Source organism: Sinocyclocheilus rhinocerous, unplaced genomic scaffold, assembly GCF_001515625.1.
Source record: "Sinocyclocheilus rhinocerous isolate Xijiao unplaced genomic scaffold, SAMN03320098_v1.1 scaffold166, whole genome shotgun sequence".
NCBI classification, from domain to species: domain Eukaryota; kingdom Metazoa; phylum Chordata; class Actinopteri; order Cypriniformes; family Cyprinidae; genus Sinocyclocheilus; species Sinocyclocheilus rhinocerous.
In genome coordinates this window covers 3,340,122-3,364,576 of record NW_015633186.1, presented here as the reverse complement: position 1 = coordinate 3,364,576, position 24,455 = coordinate 3,340,122, and the positions used below count along the sequence as shown (strand labels likewise).

The 24,455-nt window shown below is 37.4% G+C and overlaps 3 protein-coding genes across 3 annotated transcripts in view; 2 read left to right on the top strand and 1 right to left on the bottom strand.

The window, feature by feature from the left end:
* LOC107743712 (glutamate receptor ionotropic, kainate 4-like) overlaps window positions 1-3,280 on the top strand; it is a 126,413-nt gene extending 123,133 nt beyond the window's left edge. The window contains exon 16 of the mRNA XM_016557106.1: window positions 2,438-3,280. Coding sequence (XP_016412592.1) covers window positions 2,438-2,821 — 384 coding nt within the window. The 3' untranslated portion in view covers window positions 2,822-3,280. The remainder of the gene's footprint in view (window positions 1-2,437) is intronic.
* Window positions 3,281-8,757: 5,477 nt separating this feature from the next.
* On the bottom strand, window positions 8,758-11,374 carry LOC107743756 (coiled-coil domain-containing protein 153). Its single transcript, XM_016557154.1, has 6 exons — window positions 11,246-11,374; window positions 11,059-11,124; window positions 10,834-10,953; window positions 9,662-9,754; window positions 9,413-9,543; window positions 8,758-9,005 (listed from the first exon to the last, which is right to left on the bottom strand). The coding sequence occupies exons 1-6, from the start codon at window positions 11,313-11,315 to the stop codon at window positions 8,877-8,879; spliced, it is 609 nt and encodes a 202-aa protein (XP_016412640.1). The 5' UTR covers window positions 11,316-11,374; the 3' UTR covers window positions 8,758-8,876.
* A 1,606-nt stretch (window positions 11,375-12,980) lies between these two features.
* The window catches only part of LOC107743732 (E3 ubiquitin-protein ligase CBL-like), a 23,505-nt gene continuing 12,030 nt past the window's right edge, over window positions 12,981-24,455 (top strand). The window contains exons 1-2 of the mRNA XM_016557124.1: window positions 12,981-13,495; window positions 19,892-20,139. Of these exons, the coding sequence (XP_016412610.1) occupies window positions 13,349-13,495; window positions 19,892-20,139 (395 nt within the window). The 5' untranslated portion in view covers window positions 12,981-13,348. The remainder of the gene's footprint in view (window positions 13,496-19,891; window positions 20,140-24,455) is intronic.

The following is a 24,455-nucleotide window of genomic DNA, read 5'->3' as shown; positions in this document are numbered from 1 at the left end:
CGCCCTCGCGCCTCCCTCCCTGAACCCCCCACACCCCATCCCCGCACCTCACCACCAGCACACCAAAGAATATACCTCAAACTGATCTACACAAACCATCACACGCTAAAGGTGCCAGATGCTTTTAGATTTTATGCTTTTTAATGTTTGAATGGAATGAAGTTCCTTCTTTTTTGTCTTTTTTTCCCCTCCCTGAATCAAATCGATGGTTGTGTGACTGCATTGTTTCAAATGAAGCATTGTGATTTTTTTACTAAATAAACACTTCAGCATGTTTCAGTAGAACCCCAAGACGTGACTTTTTTTGGAGGGTGCAAATGCATGCTGTGTTTGTTTATAATGTCTTCATGACTTAGTTGTGATTGCCCATATTCATAGACTGAGAATTGTGGGTAAATATTCAAAGAAGAATGATGTTTGTGTTTGTCTATATGTTATGTGGGTGTGTTTGAAGTGAGGCTAAACTAAATGCTAATTGAAAACTGCTGGGAATATGGGTGTTTGTGTGATTGTGTTTGTACTGTATATCTCAACATCAAGTCAAAATGACTAGTGCAGTGCAGTTTAGCCCATTTTTGATAAGTAGAGTGAATATTTGCATTATCCCTAAGGGAAATATAGCTTTGCGTGTTAGCATTAGGTAATGCTAATAGTGTGTCTGTTTTTGTTTATGTGTGTGTGAGGTGCATTTCTGCATGTAAGTGTATATTCAGCTCCTTAAACCGCACTGGCATGGCTCATCATCCAATAGTAACAACAAGTGTACATATCTTACATATCTTACCGCCATACTGCATTGGTCCAACACCAAGATGGCCCCTCCAATTAAATGTCTACTACACAGAATCACATTGTTTGTATGCAGTGCCTTTTCAACCTCACGACATGATGACAAAAAATTGATTGGATCATATTTTTGTTTTTACCTTTGCATCATATGTATGAATGTATGTGATGTTTATCTTATATAGACCTTAGGCAAGGTAGCACCATATTTAATTTTTGACAAGAATGAAAACAAGGCTGTGAGGAACTGAAGTACAGTGTGTTCAATGGACTGTACTGTTGTTTAAAAACATACCGACTGTTCAGCTGACAACACATATTTCCGCTAACTCCATAAAAGAGTTTTAAAAGTTGTTAGTTGTGAAATGCATGTAAACTAGGACCTTTCTACAGTGCGTGCCTTTGTAAAGACTGCAAGTCTATCCCTCACAGCCTTGCTTTCCTTGAATATGGTGTCTAACTTGACTAAGGTCAAATGTTCAGAAAACAGCAGCAGCTGAGTTCTGGATTTTATCAGCAAATATGTTATGTTTAAAATTTTTAAAGCACATCACAACCATCTTTTTTTTTTTTAGTTGTAGCTTATATTCTTTACTTGTCACACAAAACCTTAAGTGTAAGAGCTGGTCAAAAATCCAGTTATTTCAATAAGAATCCATGCAAACTGAAATTTGGATGAGGTTGATAGATTTCTCCACTCAGATTTTGCAGCAGGTTTAAGCTGGTCACACGGATTCACTGCATTGACCAATAGAAAGCTGCTTGGTTTGAAAGGCTCCACACAACGCTTCTCTATTGACAATAGACAATAGTGCCTTTTTTGTGAACTCATCTTAACAGACTGTAACTGAACAGGGTATAAATTAAAGGTAAACCCTTAGTGATATTGTGCTGAGGACTGATGAAATTTTGGTTTGCTTTGAGGTACATATGCATAGTATTTCCCTTGAAATTTGATGTCACCACAGGAAATTAGCGTTGGGAAAACACTACTGAGTACAAAAGAAAAATACTACTGTAAAACAACCATTAAGAGAAATTAACGAAGATGATTTATTTAACAGCCCTTAATCGAAACTTTATTTTCGTAATACTGTGCGATAATATTCCATTTATGACAGAATTCCATTAAGATGACAAATTGCACCAGAGGACACAGGAAAACACGCCGCCTCTGTTCGTAAAAGGGATTAAAAATATATATGCGTACAAATAATCAGATTGTTTTGTGTAAACCATTATCAAAACTCATCGAAAATCCTCTTGGGAGCAATTTGAGCCCAATTTTTCAAAGCAAAAGGCATTGCATACAAAGAATGACCCAAACACAACAGCTCCACTCACTTATCACGTTTTTTTGGGGGGTTTTTTGTAATGCAAATCTAACAGAATACATTTAGAGATGTGAACTTGTTGAGAATGTAATGAGCACACACCGAGATCACCAGGTGCTTCAGGACATTTTCTCTGATTTCTCTGTGGTGCATCAGTCAGATAAACAGCCACCGCCCCCTGTATAGCCCAGTGTTATTTTTGATCAATGCTCTGGCTGTGCTGCCTGCCACCCCCTGCGAGCAGTGTGTCAGCGAGACCCCCTGGCCTCTCTTTCTCTCTCTTTCTCTCCCTCTGTCTCCGTGTCTGTGCCTCACAGCTGTCCGTGTGCGAGGAGATGCTACGAGAGCTGCAGGGCATCGTGCTGTGTCAGGACAGCCTGCAGTTACGGCGCAGGCGCGGAGCCAGTGTGTTGCGACCGCAGCCTCTGCCCCTGGACGAGCGACGGGCGCGGGCAGCGGCGGCGAGCCTCAGCAACGGCAAGCTGTGCACGGGCACAGGCCTGCCCGAACCCCTCTCCCACAGACTGGCGCAGGAGGCCGCCCTGGTGGCGCGAGGGTGCAGTCACATTCGCATCTGCCCGGAGTGCCGGCGCTTCCAGGGCATTCGAGTGCGCCCGGCCGGCCCTCCAGGAGCATCGCCCACCCACAGCGAGGAGAGTATAGAGTGGGAGAACGGCACCAACAACAGTGAACACGAATAACCTCTCGGATCTGTGACGGATAGACGTTAAACGACGGCTTTGCTGGACCCAGGGATTATGGGAATGTAGGCTCTGGGGAAGGAGCTAAAAGAGAAGCTGTCCGTGCTGCTCGATTCGGCCCAGGAGCTGCATCTGGTTTCTGTACACTGTCCTTATGGCCCTCTGCTTTCGGGGGACACAGCAGAGGGGCTTTGTACTATGCAGTATATTTGTCTTACTGTGCTGTTGATTTATTTTTAAATTATTGCTCTTTTGTTGTGATACCACTATATTGCTATTATCTCCTTCTCACGACACCCGTTTAGTTTGGTTTTTCACACCGCGGATGGCTGCAGACTGTGTCAACCACGCGCAACCTTTTTTAGAGTGCCAAAATACTTTGTATTAATTCTGTGCTGTTGCCATCTCATTCCAGCCCCTGAAGGAGTAACTATTAAGAGAACTGAACACAAAAACAACTACGCTCTGTTTTTATTAATAGTCATATTCTATTAAAAAGTTTTTTGGGATGTTTCTGAATGTTTGATGTGCATGTACGAAGGTTTTAGATGCTACTGAATGGAGAAGAACATGGGAATTATATTTTTTCTGGTTAAAGACACTTGCTTTTCATTCTTTTAAGTTTTGTTTCATTTTGTTGCACTTCTCGGATATGAAAATTGCACATAGTTGTGGGACAGTGGAAGATTATGCTCCCATTTAGGAAATTTGCATTGGGAAACTAACTAGGATTTATGCCAATTTCCATTCGCCCTTATTTTTGCCATTCCTGCAGGGCGCTTGGAGGTGTCAGATGTGTTCACTTTCAAAAAAACATCAGGAAAGCGAGATCGGAGGTGATTTTGTTCGTGTTGAGGTCTTACATTCATTTGTACCACTCAATACATGATGAAATCAACTATAGATGAGACATTGGAGATCATAGGCCTATATACATTCAGGTATTTCTTTATATTACATAACATCTCATAATGTTTAATGTTTATTTTCTTGTTTGAAACCAGAAACGTTCATGTGACGTCTTGGATTCATACTTCTGTTGAACACCCACCTTTTAAAACTGGATTCAACCAATCAGTTTTTCAACGTACCACAGCTGATGCAGAATTTGGATACCAAAATGAAATTATTTTATTAGGCATGATGTTACCCTCAACTTGCAGTGCCAAATTGTAATAAATTGCCTTTACGTTTTGGAGAGCCATTAGAGGTTACTTACAACCCATGTTGATTTTTTTTCTGTGCATTTCTATTGAACGGAATCCATTTCTACATGATATTTCAATACGGTGTTAGTGCCTGACAAAAATAAATGGCATTGTGTTCAGTTCTGTGAAAGGTTGGCTTTGTTCTTGAAGGTTTTGTCTCTTGGATCTGTCGGCCCTCTCTGTAAACATTTCTTTTTCTAGGTGCGCAAATAGAGCTCCATTCATTTCCTATTGCAGGCTGGAATGGCTGTGCGAGTTTGTGTGTTTCAGGCTTCTGATGAACAATGGCAAAGCTGTATGTGCAGGTGGGTTTTCGCTGGATACACAGACCTGCAGACAACTCTTATCGGGGCAACTTCAAGATGTGACACATTTATTATGTGGGGCATGGCATCAGCTGCACATCTGCTTTAGATTCACAGAGGCACAAGCTGGTTTAAAGAGTCAACAAACAAGCAAAAACATTTGGGAGACAATTACTGCTTGGAGTGACAACTGACTGCTTACACAAGAAGGTTAAAACAAGTAGTTTACAATTAGCATTTACAATTTGGGTAAAAGCAACTAAATATTGCCAAAAATGTACATGCAGCAATAATTCACATCTGTCACAAGAATTGTAGCATCGTGCAAAAGTTATAAGCTTCTAATGTCATTGAAATGCTCAGTTTGCACTCAGACATGACTAGTTTATTCCATTATCCAAAGTGACCAATAATAGGAGGGTTAACAAGATAAAGAGAATAATATCTGGCTTGTCATGTAACCTCAAAATGGCTTACTGAGTACACTTTTGTGATTGCATTATTCATTTCTCTTTACTAAATACTTCATATAAATATTTGGTTCAATGAAAACTTACCACCCAGTCTCATGAAAAAAAAAAAACTATTTGATGAGGTTGCAATGTAATTTATACAAAACTGATTTTTAGAAAGAAGCAAGCATGAAGGTCCGTCTCTAAATATATGGGGTGTAAGCATATTATATGAAAACATACAAATTAAATTGAACTAATTCATATAAATTAGCCACCAATTCGCCAAAATGTAACATTGCCATGAGATTGTTTTGGAGCTTTTGTGTTTGCCTCAATCCTGAGTATTTTCAAACTGAAGAAATATCTTCAACATCTGCAAATGTCTAAATGATGGAAATCCATTTAAGTTCCAGGGTTCAAACACTAAGTTGTCCAGCGCTATGATGGTTTGATAGTAATGAGTGTGAATTGTTCAGAGACTGAAATGTCGGGGCTGAAGACAGGACTTATTAGTGAGACATGCAAAGCTCTCAGCCCAATCAGTCCGGATGCATTCCCGAGGGCAGGACCTCTATATCTCTCAGCATACTGCCCTTCTCCAGCCCATTTATTTCTTAATTCAGCTCTAACCTGTTTCCACAGAATGAAATTGCATCTCTAGCTTTAATTCCTTCTAGTGTCGCAACTGGTTTCTGTCCAACAGAAGGAAATTTGACTTTTTTTGCTGATTTACTCTTAATGACATCACTAAACTAGATGTCATGTGTTGTTGCGCTCCGAAATGTGTCAGACTGCAATTCAGGCACATGTTGCATTTCCAGCGTTGCCATATGGGGCAGGGGCACTATAAACCTTAATCAGGGTATAGGGCCATAATACTCAATAGGAATTATATTGTTTAACATAGGCTACCAATTGTTCAGCTGATGAAATGTCTTTCCAAGAAAAAAAAAGACCAAAGACAAAAACACCTTAAAACAGTTTTGAAAGTTAAGTGACATATAACCATTTATACACGCTATTGTAAAGACTTTAAGTCTATCACTCACAGCCTTGTTTTCATCTGCACTAAATTCAATATGGCATCTAACCTAACTAAAATTGCCTTCTTTTGTGCTAGATGAACGTTGCTTGTGTCTTGTTTGCGTCTTGTGTTTTTAAAAGCAAAAATGCTTTCTGTGTGAATGGCCACAAAGTTAAGCCTACTTATATCACCTGAATAACAACACATATAATTTTATGTCAGAGGTATTTGAATGTTACGTTTTATGTTTCGTGTTGACTTACCACATCTTAGTGATTTTCACAGTTTCACAAATTATTTATTATCAAAGGCAGTATATTAAAACAGCCCGTTCTTCTATAATGATACAATTTTCAATCTTTAAAAGGACACAATGCTGCTACAAATCTTTTTCAGATCACTGGTTTGTCACCTACAGCAGAATTTATCTTAGACTCTTTTTAATGTTCTGAAACATATTATCAAAGGTAAGTAACAGCGTAGCTCAAAATGTTATTTCCCATTTTCGTTTCACAATGGAAGTGCTGATAACATCCCTGTGAGTGCGGGTAGAGATGGTCGCCGTTATTTTGCCAAGTAAGACCTGTTCCTGGATCAACATTACTGTCCAAAAATATAGACTAAACCCAATCCCTACCCCTAAACCTAAACCTACCCATAATTTATTCATAAAAACAGTGTGAAATGATAGCTCATTTACAAGGGTGTAGAAGCACCTAACCCTGATCATAAGCCTAAAACAGATATTTCCTGAAAAGTTATCCCTCAATTCTGATTGGTTAATTGGAATGTTGTACCAGGATCAACAAGGATGTTGATCCAGGAACATGTTGTACTTGGTGAAATCACGGTCACTGGGTAGAGATAATGTCATGTTCATTTTGCCGCCTTTTTTCTCCAGCAGTGCTTAAATGAGTAGAACAACCGTCAGTCACATTACAGATTTAAGTGAAATAAAAGTCTTTGTTTGCTTTCTTCTGCTTTCCATTTATTGATCGATCTCAGATTGGGAGACATTGATCATCTGCCTGCCAAATAGACGTAGGCCCTACTGCTGCACATAGAAAATGTCACTGTGCCATGAGTGTCACAAATGCCATGAGCTTTCCATGAATGTGAAATTTTTGTGACATAACAAGGTCAGTTATTTATCATATAACCGCTTTAACACAATAATCTGTGTAATCAAGATTTTTGTATTGAGATGATGTTTGTAGAGCTTTTTCCAGACAGTCTCTCTCCGGGAATCTCACATCCGTAAATCAACAGCTGGCGTCTGTCAGGGGCATTAGAGCATTACTCTTGGACTCATACTAAGAAGAACACAACAGGTAAACATCCTACACTTTCTTTTGGGGGGGGGGAAACATTAAAGGGTTATTACATTATTTTAGTAAAATCATTTTTAAATTTGATTAACTTAAACGTGAAAACGCTGTGCAAATTGGAATAGCGACAGAAAATTAGACCAACAGAGACACCTGCTGGAGACAGAATGAACTGCACTGTCTGTTTTAAACGGTTTGGATCACATGACTTCTGTTAGCAGAGTACCCAACATTGTTATTCTATCATTTTAACATAATTATACAAAGTTCATACACCAAACATAAAGAATATCAAATGTTTTTATGTCGGTAATAAATTCTGCCTTCATTTATTACCGACCTCACAAAATGGTATTTAATGTCCACATGTTTACATCTCGTCTATACACAGGATTTTTTGCTAAGGCTATGGCACCCTGATTGTCTTCATAGACCTTAGACTCATACTTCAGACCATCAATGTTTTGTAGCAATTGCTCTAGGTACAAGCACTCCTGTACAGTCACAGACAACGCCATATATTCAGCCTCACAAGTGGACAGTGCAACAGTAGGCTGCCTTTTGGTCTTCCATGAGTCCAATGGACCATTTTTGTTTAGGCTAATGCAGTAACCTGTAGTACTCCGCCTATCAGTTACATCAGCTGCCCAGTTTGAATCATAAAACACTTGTAGGACAATTCTGTATGGATGAGTTGTTTAAACGGAAATTCAATCTGCTTGTTTCATAAATAAGGCCAAAACACAAGTTGGCCTATAAACACAATGATTAAACTGCTTCATCAAATTATGCTAATATCAGGTATGGTAATTCAAAATGTAAACAATATTCACTTTAGGGTAAATTAACTGTAAAATGAATGTCCTGAGTCTTCATTTTCGAACTGAATTCATAACCTTCTACCCAAACCCCATGTGAAACTAATTTTAAAAGTCACTAATTTCAATTAAAGTCAGCTTGACCTTTTTATGGTGAAGTGATAATTAAGACAATGCCTTTTGTTGTTGTTGTGTTGTTTTCAGATCAACTTTCAGATCAACATTTAGACCTCAGTTGAAGTTGATATCGGCACAAGCTAGCACTGTTCCCAAACCTGTATAACTGAATATATGAATATCTTCAATTAGTGAGAAAGATTTTCTAATGTTTTTGAAAGAGGTCTCTTATTCTAACCAAGGCTGCATTTTTGTAATCAAAATACAGTAAAACAGTGATGTTGTAAAATATAGTGACAAGTTAAATCGACTGTTTTCTATTTGAATATATTTTCAAATGTAATTTATTGCTGTGATGCCAAAGCAGAATTTTCAGCAGCCATTACTCGAGTCTTCAGTGTCACATGATCCTTCAGAAATCATTCTAATATGCTGATCTGCTGCTCAAAAAAATAAAACACATTTATCATCAGTGTTGAAAACAGTTGTTCTGCTTAATTTTTTTGTGTAATACTTTTTTTCAGGATTCATTGATGAATAGAAAGTTCAAAGGAACAGCATTTATTTAAAATAGAACTCTTTTGAAACATTGTAAATCTCTTTACAGTCACTTTTGATCAATTGAATGCATCCTTGCTAACTAAAACTATTAATTACTTTAAAAGAAAGTACCGACCCGTACTATATAGGAGTTTGAAAACTCCTGGTTTATGCAATATATGTGCAATTGCTCAGATGTCAAAGGTCAGATGTCTTGGTCCTGCTCCTGTTCTGTTCACAGTGCTCAACCGAAGGTGTCCTCATATGTGAAGCGGGTTTAACCCAAAGTCTCTGAGCGTGTCCTTGACTTCCTGATGAATGACTGTGCTCTGTTCTTCCCACTGCAGCCGCGTCTCGGCCAGGTGAGAGAGCAAACTGTCCAGACAGCCCTGTATCAGGCCAATAGACACCAATTATTAAAAACGTACTCAATTTAAGATGAAAAGTAGCTAATTAAATGGGGCATGTATCGCCATCTGGCACGAGCATTTAGAGGTGCAGATGGCCTCTACTATGCTAAAATACTAAATGCTGAAATGGATAACCTTGTGGATGGCAATTAGATTTGTTAACACTTTAATTAACAGTCAGTTCAATTTGTTTTACTATAGCATTAATTATACCTCATTTCGTTGAGGTAGATTAGTCTGTCACGCTTTGAAATGTCACCAAGCAATTTAAGCTAAGCCTTGTGTAATGCTGATAAAATATGTCATCCATTCAAGCATCTAATATATATTTTGACACAGCACTGATATTTCACTTAATCACTTATAGAGCCGTGACTCTGACTTACGTGCAGGATCTTCTCACACTCTCTCGCCATACTATCCAGTTTGCTTTGGAGGTCAGAGATGATGGCGTCTTTTTCTGCTTCTGTCTTCTCTCGCTGCTCTCTTTCCGATTTTAATTTAACCTGACATTCGGCTAATCAAACAGAGGCCTTGTTTGTCATCAGCATGTGATTGGAGAGCATGTGTTTGGTTAAAGCACACAATGCCTATGATAAGCACAAGAATTTGAATGTGTTAATGCTTGAACTTACCCAGCTGCGTCTCAAGCAAGTCTACACTCACTTCAAGCCTGTTTACTTTAGTCTGCAGGTCTGTTTCCATGGACTCATATTGGCGGTTGAGATCTGAAATCAAGTTTGTGTAGAATACAATACATATTGTGTTAGAAATCAATGATATAACTTTACTAAAATATACATTTACATAAGTCGTAAAGAGGTGAGTAACATTATTATATAATGACATTTATAATGTTTTGTTATTTGGAATGAAATCTAATCTTTATCAAATCTATAAAAGATTTCTATTTCAAATAAAAATCTTGTTCTTTTGATCTTTCTATTTATCAGAGAATCCTGAAAAAATAAATAATTTTGGTTTGCACAAAAATATTAAGCTATTTTCAACATTATAATTATGTTTATAATATGAAATATGATTATAATATTAAATGTTTCTTGAACAACAAATCAGCATATTAGAATGACTTTTGAAGAAACTAACACTTTTATTTAGCAAGTAAGCATTCAATTAATCAAAAGTAACAATAAAGATATTTACAGTATAGAGTTAAGATTTTTCCATTTCAAATAAATGCTGTAATGATAATAATAAAATGATTCTTGATGATTTCTAAACATTGATGTGACACTGAAGACTGGAGTAATGACTGATGAAAATTCAAATTACATTTGAAAATATATTAAAATAGAAAATAGTTATCTTTATAATAATATTTCACAATATAACAGTTTTTACTGTATTTTTATTCAAATAAATGCTGCTTTCTTTCAATCCAAACTTTCGTTTTGAATTTTAGGACATGCTGTGGATCAAATAATCATGTAATTTCAAGAAAATAAACTAAAGATTATATATTGAGCAAGTTTATGAAATAATGAAGTCTATGAAACTGCCTATAACTTAATTTTATCTATATGTTAGAAATAAAGATTTTTCAGTATCACCAGGATCTGTGGGGAAGCTTCAAGATATTAATTAAGTGAAACCTTTTGAGACATAAAGTGTCTGTTTGGATAAAAGCAAAAATGTTGTTCTGTAGACTGCAACATGCACTTTCATTTTCATTCAAGTATTTCCAAAACAATACAGCATAAAACATGAGTGTTATGAAGTACACATTGTTTCATGCAGGTGTGCTATATCAATAAACCTGGAATAAAGAAATACACTTTATACAGACCTGTAGTGATGTCCTTCATGTCTGATCGTTCCTGCCTGAGCACCTGCTCCAGATCTCTGATTTGACTTTTCAAGTCATCTCTCACTGCTGTGGCCTGACGCGTTATACTTGTCCTCAGAGCTGATGAGATTTGTAGAGAAGTTCCTTTCTTAATGTTTTAATAGAACTGGACATCAGCAAACAGACAACAACTCCTAGAACAGGCCAATTTAATATTTGCCTTACCAAGATGTTCTTTTAAAACAGCCACGTCTAAGGCACTTCTCCGATACTTCTCTGTAAGTCCATCATCTGTATGATTAGAAAAAAAGGGAAATGTATCATGTCAATAAAACAGGGGCTACTATTGTTAAGTAGCTACTACATTATTTTGTGTTTATAAAATATAATGTTATAGTTTATAGAAAAACACCTTTTTCTGGTGTGCTCTTTTTGGACTTGTCCTTTTTGCTGTTTCCTTTCCCTTTCTTTTTTGGTGGCATGGTGTAAAGATTCTAGATCTGCTTGTTTCGAACTGAAGGAAAAGTTTTATTGTGTCTGTATTGTGTATACAGAGCCGCCTGGCAGCGTGGGCGTGGTTAGAGAGAGACGTTAGCCAATCACCTCTCCAGAATGCCAATTACAGTTGCTCTACGTATCCGCATTGCACTACGTTACCGGCTCGTTGCCTGGAAGTGTGTCGTTTTGTTTTATGGACAATAAAGTCTTTTGAGGTATTTCTGAATTGCTTATATTCTTTAAAGAGAATCTCACTATTTCATTTTTAAGTACAGGACGTGGAGCTCTGTAGAGGCAACTCTTATTCACAAGTTTTTACTTTTCTTTCAATTTCGTTTTTGGATACTTGTAAAGCGAATATGAACTAAAATTATAAGAAATGATCAGCGAATCAAGCATCATATATTAGACCAATTCGTAAAATGTGTAAAAAAGAAATCTGCATAATTAATCTCTTTAACCCGGAGAGCTGCGAAAGTACGCTACTTCTGCAAATGCTTTGCTCATGAATATTAACTACGCCATTGCTTACGTTGCTTGGTAACCTTCCTAGTGCACCGGTTACGTGCCTTATTTAATATTCATTAGTCGTGCTTTTCACCATAGTAGGATTCGTATATTCGCAAGAGGAGCAAAAACGGAGGCGGAGAAAATGTGACGCATGAAAGAGGGCGAGGTCTTACAGGCGGAACAGGAAGCGCGGGAGGGGGAGGTCGAACGCGGTGTTTATTTCCCAAACTGGTTTATTTATCTTATTTAATACGATATTATTTCGCGATCTAATATTGCATTTTCATATGGAGAAAGACAATCTGTGCTGGGTTTATAATAAACGTGAGTGATCGCTTTTTCCCTTGCTTTTTGCTTGCAAGGGCTCTTGACTTGCTCAGCCTGAACTTCCCGTTGCAAAAGTAGTGATGGGAAGTCCGATTCATTTCAGCGAATCGATTCTTTCGGACAGGTCCCCTCAAAGAACCGATTCAACTATTTTTGTACGTCACTTCGCTATTAGGTCATCACGTGGTCCCTAAACACCCAGGCTTTGAAACTTTCCAATATTTCTTTGTAGGTTTTTATTTTCTCTTTAAAAAAAGATTTACTCTAGAAAAATAAAAAATAATTTTCTTAGATTTTTTTTGTTCAACACATTGTTATTCTGTATTTGCAAGTGATTTTTGTAATGTTTATTGATTAATATTACTGTTAACTAAATCAAAGTCATATATAGTCAGGTTTATTGTGTTTATGTTTTGATTGTGTTTATTGTAATTTCATGTGTCATTTTTATGTGTTTATTGTAGCAATGATTATGATCATATAAATCATTTTACATTTACAGACAGGGAAAGATTGCAGAAAGGAGAAAACAACGTTTTTTTGTTTTTTTTTAGGATGAAGTCAAATAGTTACGAAAGAGATGAGTTTTCAGCAGTCGCTTGAAAATTGTCAGGGTCAGCTTTCCGGATAGGGGTTGGAAGATCATTCCAATTCGATTTCGATCTTAAATATAATATGCACGTATATTAACCCATACTAATTTAATTTTACCTGTCAAACTATTTCAGTCCGACCAGTTTTGTGAACCGATTCATTCAAAAGATCCGACCCAACTGATTCATTAAAAGATCCGACTCAAATGAACGATTCGATGACGAATCGGACATCGCTCTGCAGAAGCGCACAGATAGAGAAAGAGAGAGCTGCAAGAAAAGGGAACATCACGCACGGGGTGTCGATGTGAAAGCAGTTGTTCCTCCACGTCCAGACACCCATCAAAACGTATTTTTACGCGTTGTTTTTAACGGGATCCGCCGCGCTAGCCGAGCGTATACAACACAGCGTGAAACGGTGGTTTCCTGCACGGGGGATTTAATGGGAGTCTTGCATCGATAAAGCGCTTCTCCCCCCCTTGACGGACCCTCGCTCGAACCGAACCGGACTCGGGCGCTGTCCTCACCGGGGGGTATCCGATCCCAGTTATATTTTGACTACGAAAAGACCACTCCGGACTCCGAATATGGCAGGAAATCTGAAGAAAGGTGGGGGGCTTATTGGCATGATGAAGGACGCTTTTCAGCCTCACCATCATCTCCACCACTCCCATCACCAGCCCGGGGCCGTGGACAAAAAGACGGTGGAGAAATGCTGGAAATGCATGGATAAGGTGGGTGGCTATTAATCAAAACACAAAAGAAAGATACCAGAGAGAGACGCTGTAGCTAGCAGCCTCGGTCTCTTGTTAGCTTAGCCGGATGGCCTGCACGGAGGAGTCCTAATGCAATATGGCAGGGCAGCTCTGCTAAGGCAATTAGCTCAATGGTTTGCAGGCTAAAAAACTATATTCAGCCGGCCAAATACTCTGGGCATATCTCGTTTTAGAGAGTAGGTCATTTGCCGTACTCGTACACCACAGCTTGCCTAGTAGGACTCGTGAATGTGGTAACTTACAGGGTCCTGTGCTAGTTGTGCTAGCTTTAAATCCCAAAGTTGGTTAAGCAACCAGTGTGTGACGTTACTGATCTTGTTGCTGGTCAGTCAGTTGGTTAAATTGCATTTACTCCGTGTCGACGTGGATAGTGGGCAGTTGGTGGATTGATCTGCTCTTTCAAACCACTGCTCTTGTTCCTGTTTCTATGTAGATTTTTTTGGGATAAACAGGAAGTGTCATATAACTTTTTTTCTTACCTTTAAGTACTTGGAATCTGTTTTAAGTGGAATATAAACTGTTGTGTCCCAATCATATGAAGCTAAATATGCAGCTTTATTAAAAGCTAGTTGTTTTGAGATTTAATGCAGATCTAAGTAGGGTTGATCTTATGATCAGGTATGGATGTAGCTGCTAGGCACTGAGTCCTTACTTCACACCTGATTAACCTTATAAAGCCTACTGTATCATTTGATATGTGCATTTCTAAGAATTCTAAATTAGCAGCATGATCAAAACTTCACACACAATCTGCTACATGCCTTCTGCCCTCTGATTGATAGTTCATACCTTTTTTGCAAGTAAAAAACCTTTTAGTCAAATTGTAATGATGTCCACCTTCAGGTTTTTTATGAAGTAAACACAAGAATAACTTTTATATTGTTAATATTTTAAAATGAACATTTAATGGACTGAAACAACTCAGCATTTTATGTAGCCTAAATGCTCTGCTATACTATTATAAAGATCTATTATTGATGTAGATTACTATACATCAGAATTTCAGAATTTGGCAATAGATAACCGCAGCTGCACCAAATTTCATATTTTTCCTCAGTTGATGCCTTTGAATAACGTTGAGGTATTCTCTTCAAGTGTGAGCACCATATTCTCCTTATATCATACTATGAGCCATAAACAACCTAATGTATTAAATATGATACAAAACATTTTAATCTACAGAATAAATACAGTGTACATAGTCAGTTTTGATCAATTCAATGTACTGTAAAACGCATATGCCCCTTTTTTTTTTTTTTTTAGAAAAAAAAAACACTTTTACACTGTAAATACACTTTCAATAAAGTGTTCCACTTCAAAGAAAGATATTTTTCATATCTCAGACTTTACAGAGTTAATATACCAAGTAATGAACTAAGAATTGAATCAACTGACAGAGAATCTTTTACCATCTTGTCTAGTAAAACTTTAAAACTTAAACCGTTTATGCGAACATCTGTCTACCAGAGTGGTTTTCTTTTGTTGAATTTGCTGCCTCACAATACGAAAGTTAAAGCTGCAGTTCATGGAAAAAAAGTTGTGGTTACTGACCTCACACTTCCTGTGATCTTCACACTGATACATGAGCAAAACGGTGCATCTGTCACAGGGGGCTCATTTTAAACTTATCCCGTTGATGCTAGATACTAAAGATGGCTTTTAATTTACATTTTGAGATGCTTGTTACAAAGGAAGTCTATTTAATTTTTTGCTGAGAAGAGCAGATAATGCTTGCTGATTGATAACTTTGCAACTTCCTATTTGTTTAGTTTCACACTGGGTAGTTTGGTTAGTGCACATGTGACATATCACATTGCCTTCATAAGCGAATCTCTCTGTTTTTGCAACATAACATTGTAAATTTCCACTTTATGTTAAGTCTGCTGACTTAGATTATAAAACCTTTAAATGATTTAGTATGAACATCACGATCAGTGATTCAGGAAATGTGACATTAGGAGAAGTTCCACTTGCAAAACAGTATTTTCTGAAAGAAATGTTTCTTCATATGACTTAAACTTTTAAGTTTATCATGGCTTTGCTATTTATTATCCAAAGTTAACATTTTCATGTTATCCATTTATATTCTGTAAATCCTCTGTAAATATTCAACCTCTTACCAAATACACAAGAACACAAGTTGTGCTTGTTCCCTGTGAATCTTAACATGCAAAAACATAGTCAAAAACTCTAATATAGAAGTTCTGTATTTGACTATGGGTTTTCCCCGTGTATGCATCTGTTGTGTTCACCATATTTACAAACACAAATTATCTACACTTTAGTCTCCTCATAAGGTTTAGTAATCATTAAACTACATGTCAGTTGTAGTTGTTGTTGACTGTATATTTGCATACTTTGATAAGGTTGTTCTTATACTATGAATTCAGATTTAACACTCTAAATGGCACTATTGCATTTTTTGAGTGCGTTATTGCATTGGTGCATTTTAAATGATGTCTATTTTAATCGAATTCCTGGTATAGTTTCTCATGCTTGAAGCCAAGCGGACTTTTCTCCGCACTTTCGTATTATTATTCTGAATTCAGGTTATCGCTGGAAGCCCTAATGAACACACGTCTGCACGTGAACACGTAGATGTATGCATGTTCGCTGATAATTCTCGGGACGTCCTGTCGCCACAGTCTTATCTTTTGGCTGTCAGGACTGGGGGTGCATGAGATCCAGAAGTTTTGGAGCACAAGTCAGACTGGATGGTGACAACCCCCCACCCCCCAATCACAGCTGGTCCTGTGCTGAAGACAAAATAGATAAGAGCGGCTGCAAGTACTCTGAGCAGCTGCAGGCAGCGCCGGACACTTATTGCTGGAACGTGCGTCCGTGCTAGGGTGGTGACATTTGAGCAGTTTTCCGTTTCCTCAAATTTCCCACCCATGTCTTAATCAGTAGTTCAGAAGGTGATGATACGTAGCTTTAGTCCAGACAGAAGAGAGCCACTATGTCTGAATTAAAGCAAAGCCTATTGGACCATCAGTCTAGCTAGCCATTAAGTTGTTTGGCTAATGAAGTGGTTTGAGGCCATGCACTTAATCATAATGATTTATTGTCTGGAATGGAGGTTTTTTTTCTTGAACGATTTTAACAGCTTTGTGGCCTCCAGTAGGGTTGGATGGAATGAGGATATATATATATATATATGTGGCGATTTCGCTATGTGTAAAGATTTCACTGTACAATTGGCATGTAACTGTTAAAAAGTTTGGGGATTTTTTTTTTTTTAAAGAAATTAATACTTCTGTTGCCAGTATTATGCAGTAAATTGATCATAATATTACAAAAGATTTATATTTTAAATAAATGCTGTTCTCTTGAACTTTCTATTCATCAAAGAATCTAGAAAAAAGTGTATTAAGCAGCACAACTTTTCAAATGATATTAGAATGATTTCTGGATGATCATGTGACACTGAAGACTGGAGTAATTACTGCTGGAAATTCAGCTTTGCCATAACAGAAATAAAAAAAATTTGCAAGTATATTCAAATAGAAAAAGTTATTTTAAATTGTAATAGCCTATTTTACAAAATTGCTGTTTTTTCTGTACTTTTTATAGGAGTGTAACGATCCATTGATATGGATTAATACATCGATTAAATGTCTAACGATACGATGTATCGATGCCACATGTAAAATATCGATATCTGTAGTATAAATAGGCACCTTATTTTGACTCTGTCCACGTGTTCACCAATGTCCGTCTATGCATTACCGCCAATGCGTGCATTCTCGTTCAAACTCAACGGGACAATAAGATCATCGTGTCGGGACAATAAGAGCGTAAAAGACGCTCTGGATAGTTGACGGAATTATCGAGCGCTTGTGAGAAGTTTTTTCAGCGCGCAGTGACACGCGCACACATCCTGTCATACAGACAGACGCATCGACAGCGCGCTAATACCTAACTGAGCTCGCTTCCGCTCTTTTGTGCATGGATGAACAAATACAGACCAAATGACATCAACATGTGCGCCTTGGCGAATATCCTACTAAACACAGTCGGTTAGGTCTACAGTCGTCATCATTTGAAGTGGATCAAAAAAGTTAATCAAAGTTGTCCTAAGACAAGAACGCATTTTGGTTTTAGGACAACTTTGAGGAAAGGTTTTGATCCACTTCAAATGTTGACTACTGTATGTCTTAACGTAAACCGTTGAGAAAGAAAACGCATGTGTATCAGTATATTGGATCCGTGCTTTCGTTCTTAAAGTGAAAGCAGACTAACGGAAAACTTCTGTCAAAGAAAAAAATTTCACTGATTTTGACTGAACAACTTTTATAAGGATTAATCTATATTTAATCTATACAGTGAAGACTATGCAGTGTTATTTCACATTTGATTATTACACTTCTGTACCTGAAAATTTCTTTTAGATCAACCTGAAAAATCTGAAAAGCACTGTTTATTTAATTTGTGTATTTATTTTCTGCTATTGCTTGTAATTTGGTTATCTGTGAGGTTTTTAGCACTGAGCCCATAGTAGCAGCCAAAAAAAAGTCACAAATAACGTTTTAACAGCTTTATTTTTTAATTGTTTTTTTATTTATTTTTCTTCATTAATAAATTTTTTCCTACAACTGGAGTACCTCGTTTGTGTTGTTTCCTAATGAGGATTTACATTATTTTACACATTGCATATTTTAGCACAGAAACCTGAAAGACTGTCTTGACTGTTGTCATATCTTAAGATTACTGATCTTGTGTGTGACACTTTTTTTTTTTTTTCAATTTATTTTTCTGTATTATTTATAAAAAAAAAACTGTAGGCCTATTTTTTTGTTGTGAATGTCCCAATTGAGGAACAGGATGTGAAAATTTAAGATAAATGTTCATGTTATATGTTTTGGTTGCATTTGTGAGTTAATAAAAATGTAGATGATTGTTTAAAATAGGTATATAGTATAATAATATCGATATATCATTCGATATTCTCCTGTATCGAATCGTATTGAAATTGTATCGGATAATTTTTTGAAGTATCGGCAAATAATGTATCGCTGGGTATCGTGACAAACAATCCGATTTACACCCCTAATTTTTAATCAAATAGGCTAAATTAAGAGTTGGAATTACTGGTATATGTTTTTAACATCTAGTTTTACTGTTTTGAGTCTACATTTTAACACAAGTGTTACATAGCATCAGGCTATTTTTGCACTGATGTCAGGCTTATTTCTTTGTGATGAATATTTTATATAAAGTAGAAATAGATTAATTAAAAATAGAAAAGAATAAAGCCTTTATAGTTTTACATTTTATTAAACTCCTATTTTTAAATGCTAAGTGTTTAATGCAAAAGTAGGCAATCAGTTATTAATGTTTAATAACTGTGTTAGTTATTAAACACATTAATTTCTCATTGAGTTGACAGAAAACAATACCATTTTAAACGGCGTTTTTATCATGCCGCCCAACCCTAATCTCAAGCATTAAACCCCTATAGCTGCAAAGTACACAGTGTCATTCCCAGTCACCAGCTGTAAATGTTGTGGAAATTGAGATGACAGCGTAGTCCTGTAGATTGCAGAACTGTGTCTTTTGTGCAAACACAGTTGTCATCATATGTAGCTCACAAAAATCCTTTGGACTAGATTCTTCTCTCTGGAATGTTCTGGTGTGTGACCTTCAAAGTTTTGTGTGTGTATTTATGGTTCGGTTAACAGTGTTAAAGCCCCTGTCCGTGTAGTTTTTATTTTTCCCTCACACTGCAAGAGAAAACTTGCAAAACGTTGACCCGCAGAGGATATGAGGTTAGTTTGCAGTTCTCTTTTCTTGATCGATAGTCAACTTAATGCGTCTTTGGAGAATTTTACAGAATATTTGTATCAAAATATTTGTACAGAGCTTGTTAGCTGCTGTATTAACAGACAAATTATTACACATATTATGAGTTTTTCTGTAAAGCTGCTTTGAAACGACATGTATTGTGAAAAGCTCTGTAATAAAAATTAAGTGAATTAAACATGAATGTGAGTTTTGGAAGTGCAACATCATAGTTTATGAGCAAATTAGCTTTATGCTATTGCAATCTTTTGTGTACACAACCTTTCAGGGTCAGTTAGAGTTGTTAAGAAAGAAATTAGCCTATTATTTTTGGAAAGGACAAATACTTTTATTCAGCAAGGATGCAAAAAAGTGGCAGTACAGACTAGTCTAGTATGATAGAAAAATTTCAAATAAATAATAAAGCTTTTCTTTTGAACTTTATTTATTAATGGAAGAATTGTTTTCTGGCTTTCTCAGTATTGTAGCAACCCACCATTTTCACTTTTGCTGCTCACTGTTTTGAAAAGATACCATATTTAACATCATCTGCTTTTCTCTGCTGTTTTGTAGGTGGTCCGGCTATGCCAGAACCCCAAGTTGGCCTTGAAGAACAGTCCTCCGTACATCCTGGACCTGTTACCAGACACCTACCAGCATCTCCGCACTATCCTATCCCGCTACGAAGGCAAGATGGAAACACTGGGTGACAACGAGTTCTTCCGCGTTTTCATGGAGAACTTGACCAAGAAGACCAAACAGACCATAAGCCTGTTCAAAGACGGCAAAGAGCGAATGTTCGAGGAGAACTCTCAACCCAGGTGAGTTTCTGACACCATCTCTATTTATAATATCTCAGATGACCAAAAAGATGTGTTAAGTACAATCTATAGTGACCAAATAAGGTGTTAGCATATTCCATTTGACGAAGCGTTGCGTTAGGTGTGAAATCAGAGCTCAGAGATCTCAAGCCAACTCTGTTCAGACATTTCCTGAGCTAGTTCACGTTTTTTAGAATGTCCTGCATATTAATTCAGTGTGGGAGGCAAAAGCAGAAGCAGCAAAACATGGTTCGTCAGTCCTCGAATCATGTGAAACCGGTCTCTTCAAAGAATTTGAGTAGAGGTTACATTAAGTTAAACTGGAGCTCAAGTCGTATATCAAAGATACAAATGAGTAGAGCATGTAAGTGGTCTGAGATCGTATCAGGCCTGTGGTTCTTCTGCTTCTCCTGCAAACAACGGGCTCGTGTGAGCGGACCGAGGAAGAATGTGTAATGCAAATAGGACCAGTCACAAAAGGAAGAGCGTAAGTGAGGCTAAGACCTTACAAGTAAAAGGTCAGTTGTAGAGTCTCCAGGTGTAACCTTTATTAAAAGCCTCATATCGTTTGTTATTCATCTTCATATTCTCCTGCCTCACTTTTCATTGTCTTTATGCAACCTACAAATGCAACCTTTCATTTTCATAGCACAGCCTTCCAGCCTATAGATGCCAATGTATGTCATATATGAAAATCATATTCTGCATTTCTTTTGTGTATGAAAATGACTTTTAATGGGCCTGCTAAACCTTTGAACCCAATGTGATGTGTTTCAAATGCTATTGGCTTATGTTTGAACTAGAATGACCCTACAACATGATTTAAAAGTGGTACAAGGTAACTCGCCAAAACCGCGCATTTTGACATAATTGTGTGTATTTTCGTGCGTTGAAGGGCTACTGGTGAGCTGTCTGAAGTGGCTCAGCGTATGCGTACAGCCGAACACGCAGCCTTTCAAACTATACTTCACTGCACCGTTTAGGCGGCGTAACCCCAGGCGTGTGTCGCCGCATTCTCAGGTTATGAAGAATAAAGAAGGGAAAAGTTAATCTTCCGAAATGAAGCAGTACAATCTTCTCAAGTTATTAGAACCGTGTCTAGGGACAAGCTGGCCATCACACTGCTCTGACCTTATTGGTCCGTTTGTATCCTATTATTTGATTCGCTCTTGTCGCTTATGAGAGAACAGCTAATCACGATGATCTTGTCTTCGGAAAAGATGATTTTATTCGCTTATGTCAGAAACAGTGAATCTCTTTAAAAACTGGCTGCTGTTTTCACTTCATTGCATTGTTATAATTCGTAGAAGTTGTACCCGCCAACTGGCGACTGACACTGTTACATGGACTCGCTGATATTTACTCACATTTGGCGCTTGGCAAGTGTTCATTTTAGGCCCTGATGCTACTCTGTGCAGTCGTCACCGGTCTATTAAAACGCACAACATTTTAAAAGCATCTTTGGTGTTTCCATGTTTTCTACAAAGCAAAAAATCGAGGGGTTATAACTAGGGATGGGTATCGTTAAGGTTTTAACGTTATTACTATCTTTGGTGTTTCCATGTTTTCTACAAAACAAAACCGGAAATTGAGGGGTTATGACGTCATTGGCAGGCGACACAATGACACTATGGACACGGTCACTAGTTAAAATTGCTTATTTCTCTGGATTTAAACATTCATTGAAACATTTGGGATAATGTAAGTACACAAGTCAGCAAAATAAATAACACTGTTCTAGTGGTTTTTGGATATTTTAATAAAAAAATCTTACATATTGTGCTTTAATTTAGAGAGCTAAAGTCCCACACATTCCCATAAGTCCTGTACATTTTCCCTCAGGAACCGCAGCAGACTGACTTGATTGTAAACATCATAAAAATGTTCATACTTTATTTCCGTCATTCTTATAATCTTACTTCCCGTAGTACAGTGGCTTCTCTTATCAGGCTGTATTGTCATTTCGTATTGTTCATACTATTTCACTTCTTTGCAACTAGCAAAGAACTGTCAAGCTGAACATTTAGACGTTTGTAACAGTAAGAGCATTCACATGAAAACCTTTCGCATGACAAGGGCCTCTTTTTGAGCCACTTTGGTGGCAAATTCTCGAAAATCTTATCCGAAGCTTTTCCGTGTCGTTAGACGCTGAGCTTTACTGAGGGGGGTGGAGGTGTTCGTATTGAGTGAGAAGAATTTAATGATTAACTCTGACACACCAGTCATACTTTGCACCATGCAGACACTGCTCTGCCTGTTAACACGCTCACTTCCCCTTCCTGTTTCTCATAGGCCTCCTCAGCATGCGTAGGTGAGGCTAGCCAAAACCTGCCACTTCTTACACTGACAGTATGTGGCAATTTAATCTTCGCAGAATCACTTTCACCGTAGTAGTACTGAAGACTGTTATAGATCTTCATGCACTCATTGAAACAGCTTCTCTCCATCTCTAGTGCTGCCTAGGGTTGGCAAGATACCAACATTTTGACTTTAGCCTCTTTACCTTGATATTGATACTTGCTGCAGACAGACAATAGGTAAACTGTTGAATATGTGCAGTAAGTTTGCATATCATAGAAATATGAAAAGTAATATTTGAAGCATACTTAAAATCTTGTACAGGAAGAGTCATACGATTAACAATATGGAATATTTTCCCATTTTGTTACCAAATAAATTTCCATATATTCCTGAATGTATACATGTCATAATTGAGCATGCAAATAACAGCATTTAACTTGCTTTGTTGAAGTCCAAATAAGAATAATGATACAAATTATTTTCTTTAAGTCATGCATATAATCTAGGACAGTCTCTGTAACACATTGAATAAGATTGTAATTACTGTCATCTGTTATTAAAATCCATGACTGAATTGTGCATTGACGCATTATTGCACACTTAAACATTAACTTTGCTTCCATGCTTGACGTCATACTCAATTGGCTGAACTAAAGCACAATTTCATCAATACTGAAATTTTTGTATTGCACACTTTTCTAGTATGCTATTAGTGACTATTCAGCAAAATTTTGCAGTAAAAAAGTTCCATTGTCTAGTGCCAATAGTGTAGCAATGTATGAAGCACCGCTCACACAGTCACTTTTTTATAAACCAAATAACTTCCTCTTGGTCAGTGCGGCTATTTCACATGACCAACTGAACATAAGCACAAAAAAAAACTTTTTCGCCCTCACATGAAACTCCAAAACGTGTGGTTTCCTTTTGAAATGCCTGCAAAATTTTTACAGAGCAATTATAAATGTGACTGTATCTTTAGGAATAAGAGGCAGGACAGTGGCCTTATCATCTCTCTTAAATCTTTGATCCCTGCTAGACACTCACAAAAATGAAACTCTGTTCCAGTGTTGGAATCTTCTAACACATATTTTCTCTATTTGTCTTTCATTGCAGGGCTTCCTTATGAAGAAATGCATAGCACTCTGACATCCATCTCTGTGAAATTGCATGTGCTCTCAATTTAGGTAGCCTGAGGTTAGGTGTGTGCCATGCAGCTGTTGTCAATTAAGCAACCTAATTTTGGATACGCTTTCTGACAGATGTTGTATCCTGAAGTATAGTAGTTGTATTATCTAATTGTGTTGTCCTGAGATTATGCATCCACACTTTCTTCGGGTCACTAAATTTGGACCGTGACTTTTCCGTACTCATGTTTCCCTCTCCATTTAGTTTGGTTATCTTTTCATCTTATCTGCATGTTACAGGTCTACATGAAAGGAGCATTTATAGCAATAGGGAAATACACAGCAGATAGGTGAAGTCTGATACTTGTGCATCTGCTGTGTTTATCACGTTAAGGTGTTTTACAGTTGTTACTTAAAGTATTATAATGGGAATATATCATCTTGGAGAGAGTTTTACCATGCTGACTGTCATAACTGAACATGAAGTGCTGTTTGAATGCTGAGCGGAGAATGCCTGACAGCTGCAGCAGAAGGTAGATGAGTTTCTGTAAACCTAAATTCTGTCCCTCACATTAAGATATGGAATGGCTTCAGATGATATAGCAGGGCTCCAGACTGCGACCATTTTTACTGCCTGTGCGGTGTATGCGGTTGCACTGGTGCGACCACCGCGTTGGTCAACTCATAAGTGCTGCAATTTCTGTTGCATATGAGAAATATCAAATGGCGAACGAAACTGAAAGCATAACGAAACAGCGCTTCGAGAGTATACTCGCCGCGTCAGCAAAAATGACGCGCATATTGAGGAAACGATGGATGGTTTTAAGCGAAAGTCAAGTAAAAGACCACCGCTTAAACCAGAGAAGGTGAACATGCTGGTATTCTTGTGGG

Bases quoted from the DNA above. Each gene is read 5' to 3' on its own strand.
- LOC107743756 (XM_016557154.1), bottom strand. From the start codon at position 11,315: ATGCCACCAAAAAAGAAAGGGAAAGGAAACAGCAAAAAGGACAAGTCC. The intron at 10,954-11,058 runs GTAAGGCAAATA...AAATCTCATCAG, and splicing joins TGTTTTAAAAGAACATCTTG to CTCTGAGGACAAGTATAACG. The intron at 9,006-9,412 runs GTAAGTCAGAGT...GGCCTGATACAG, and splicing joins AGTGTGAGAAGATCCTGCAC to GGCTGTCTGGACAGTTTGCT.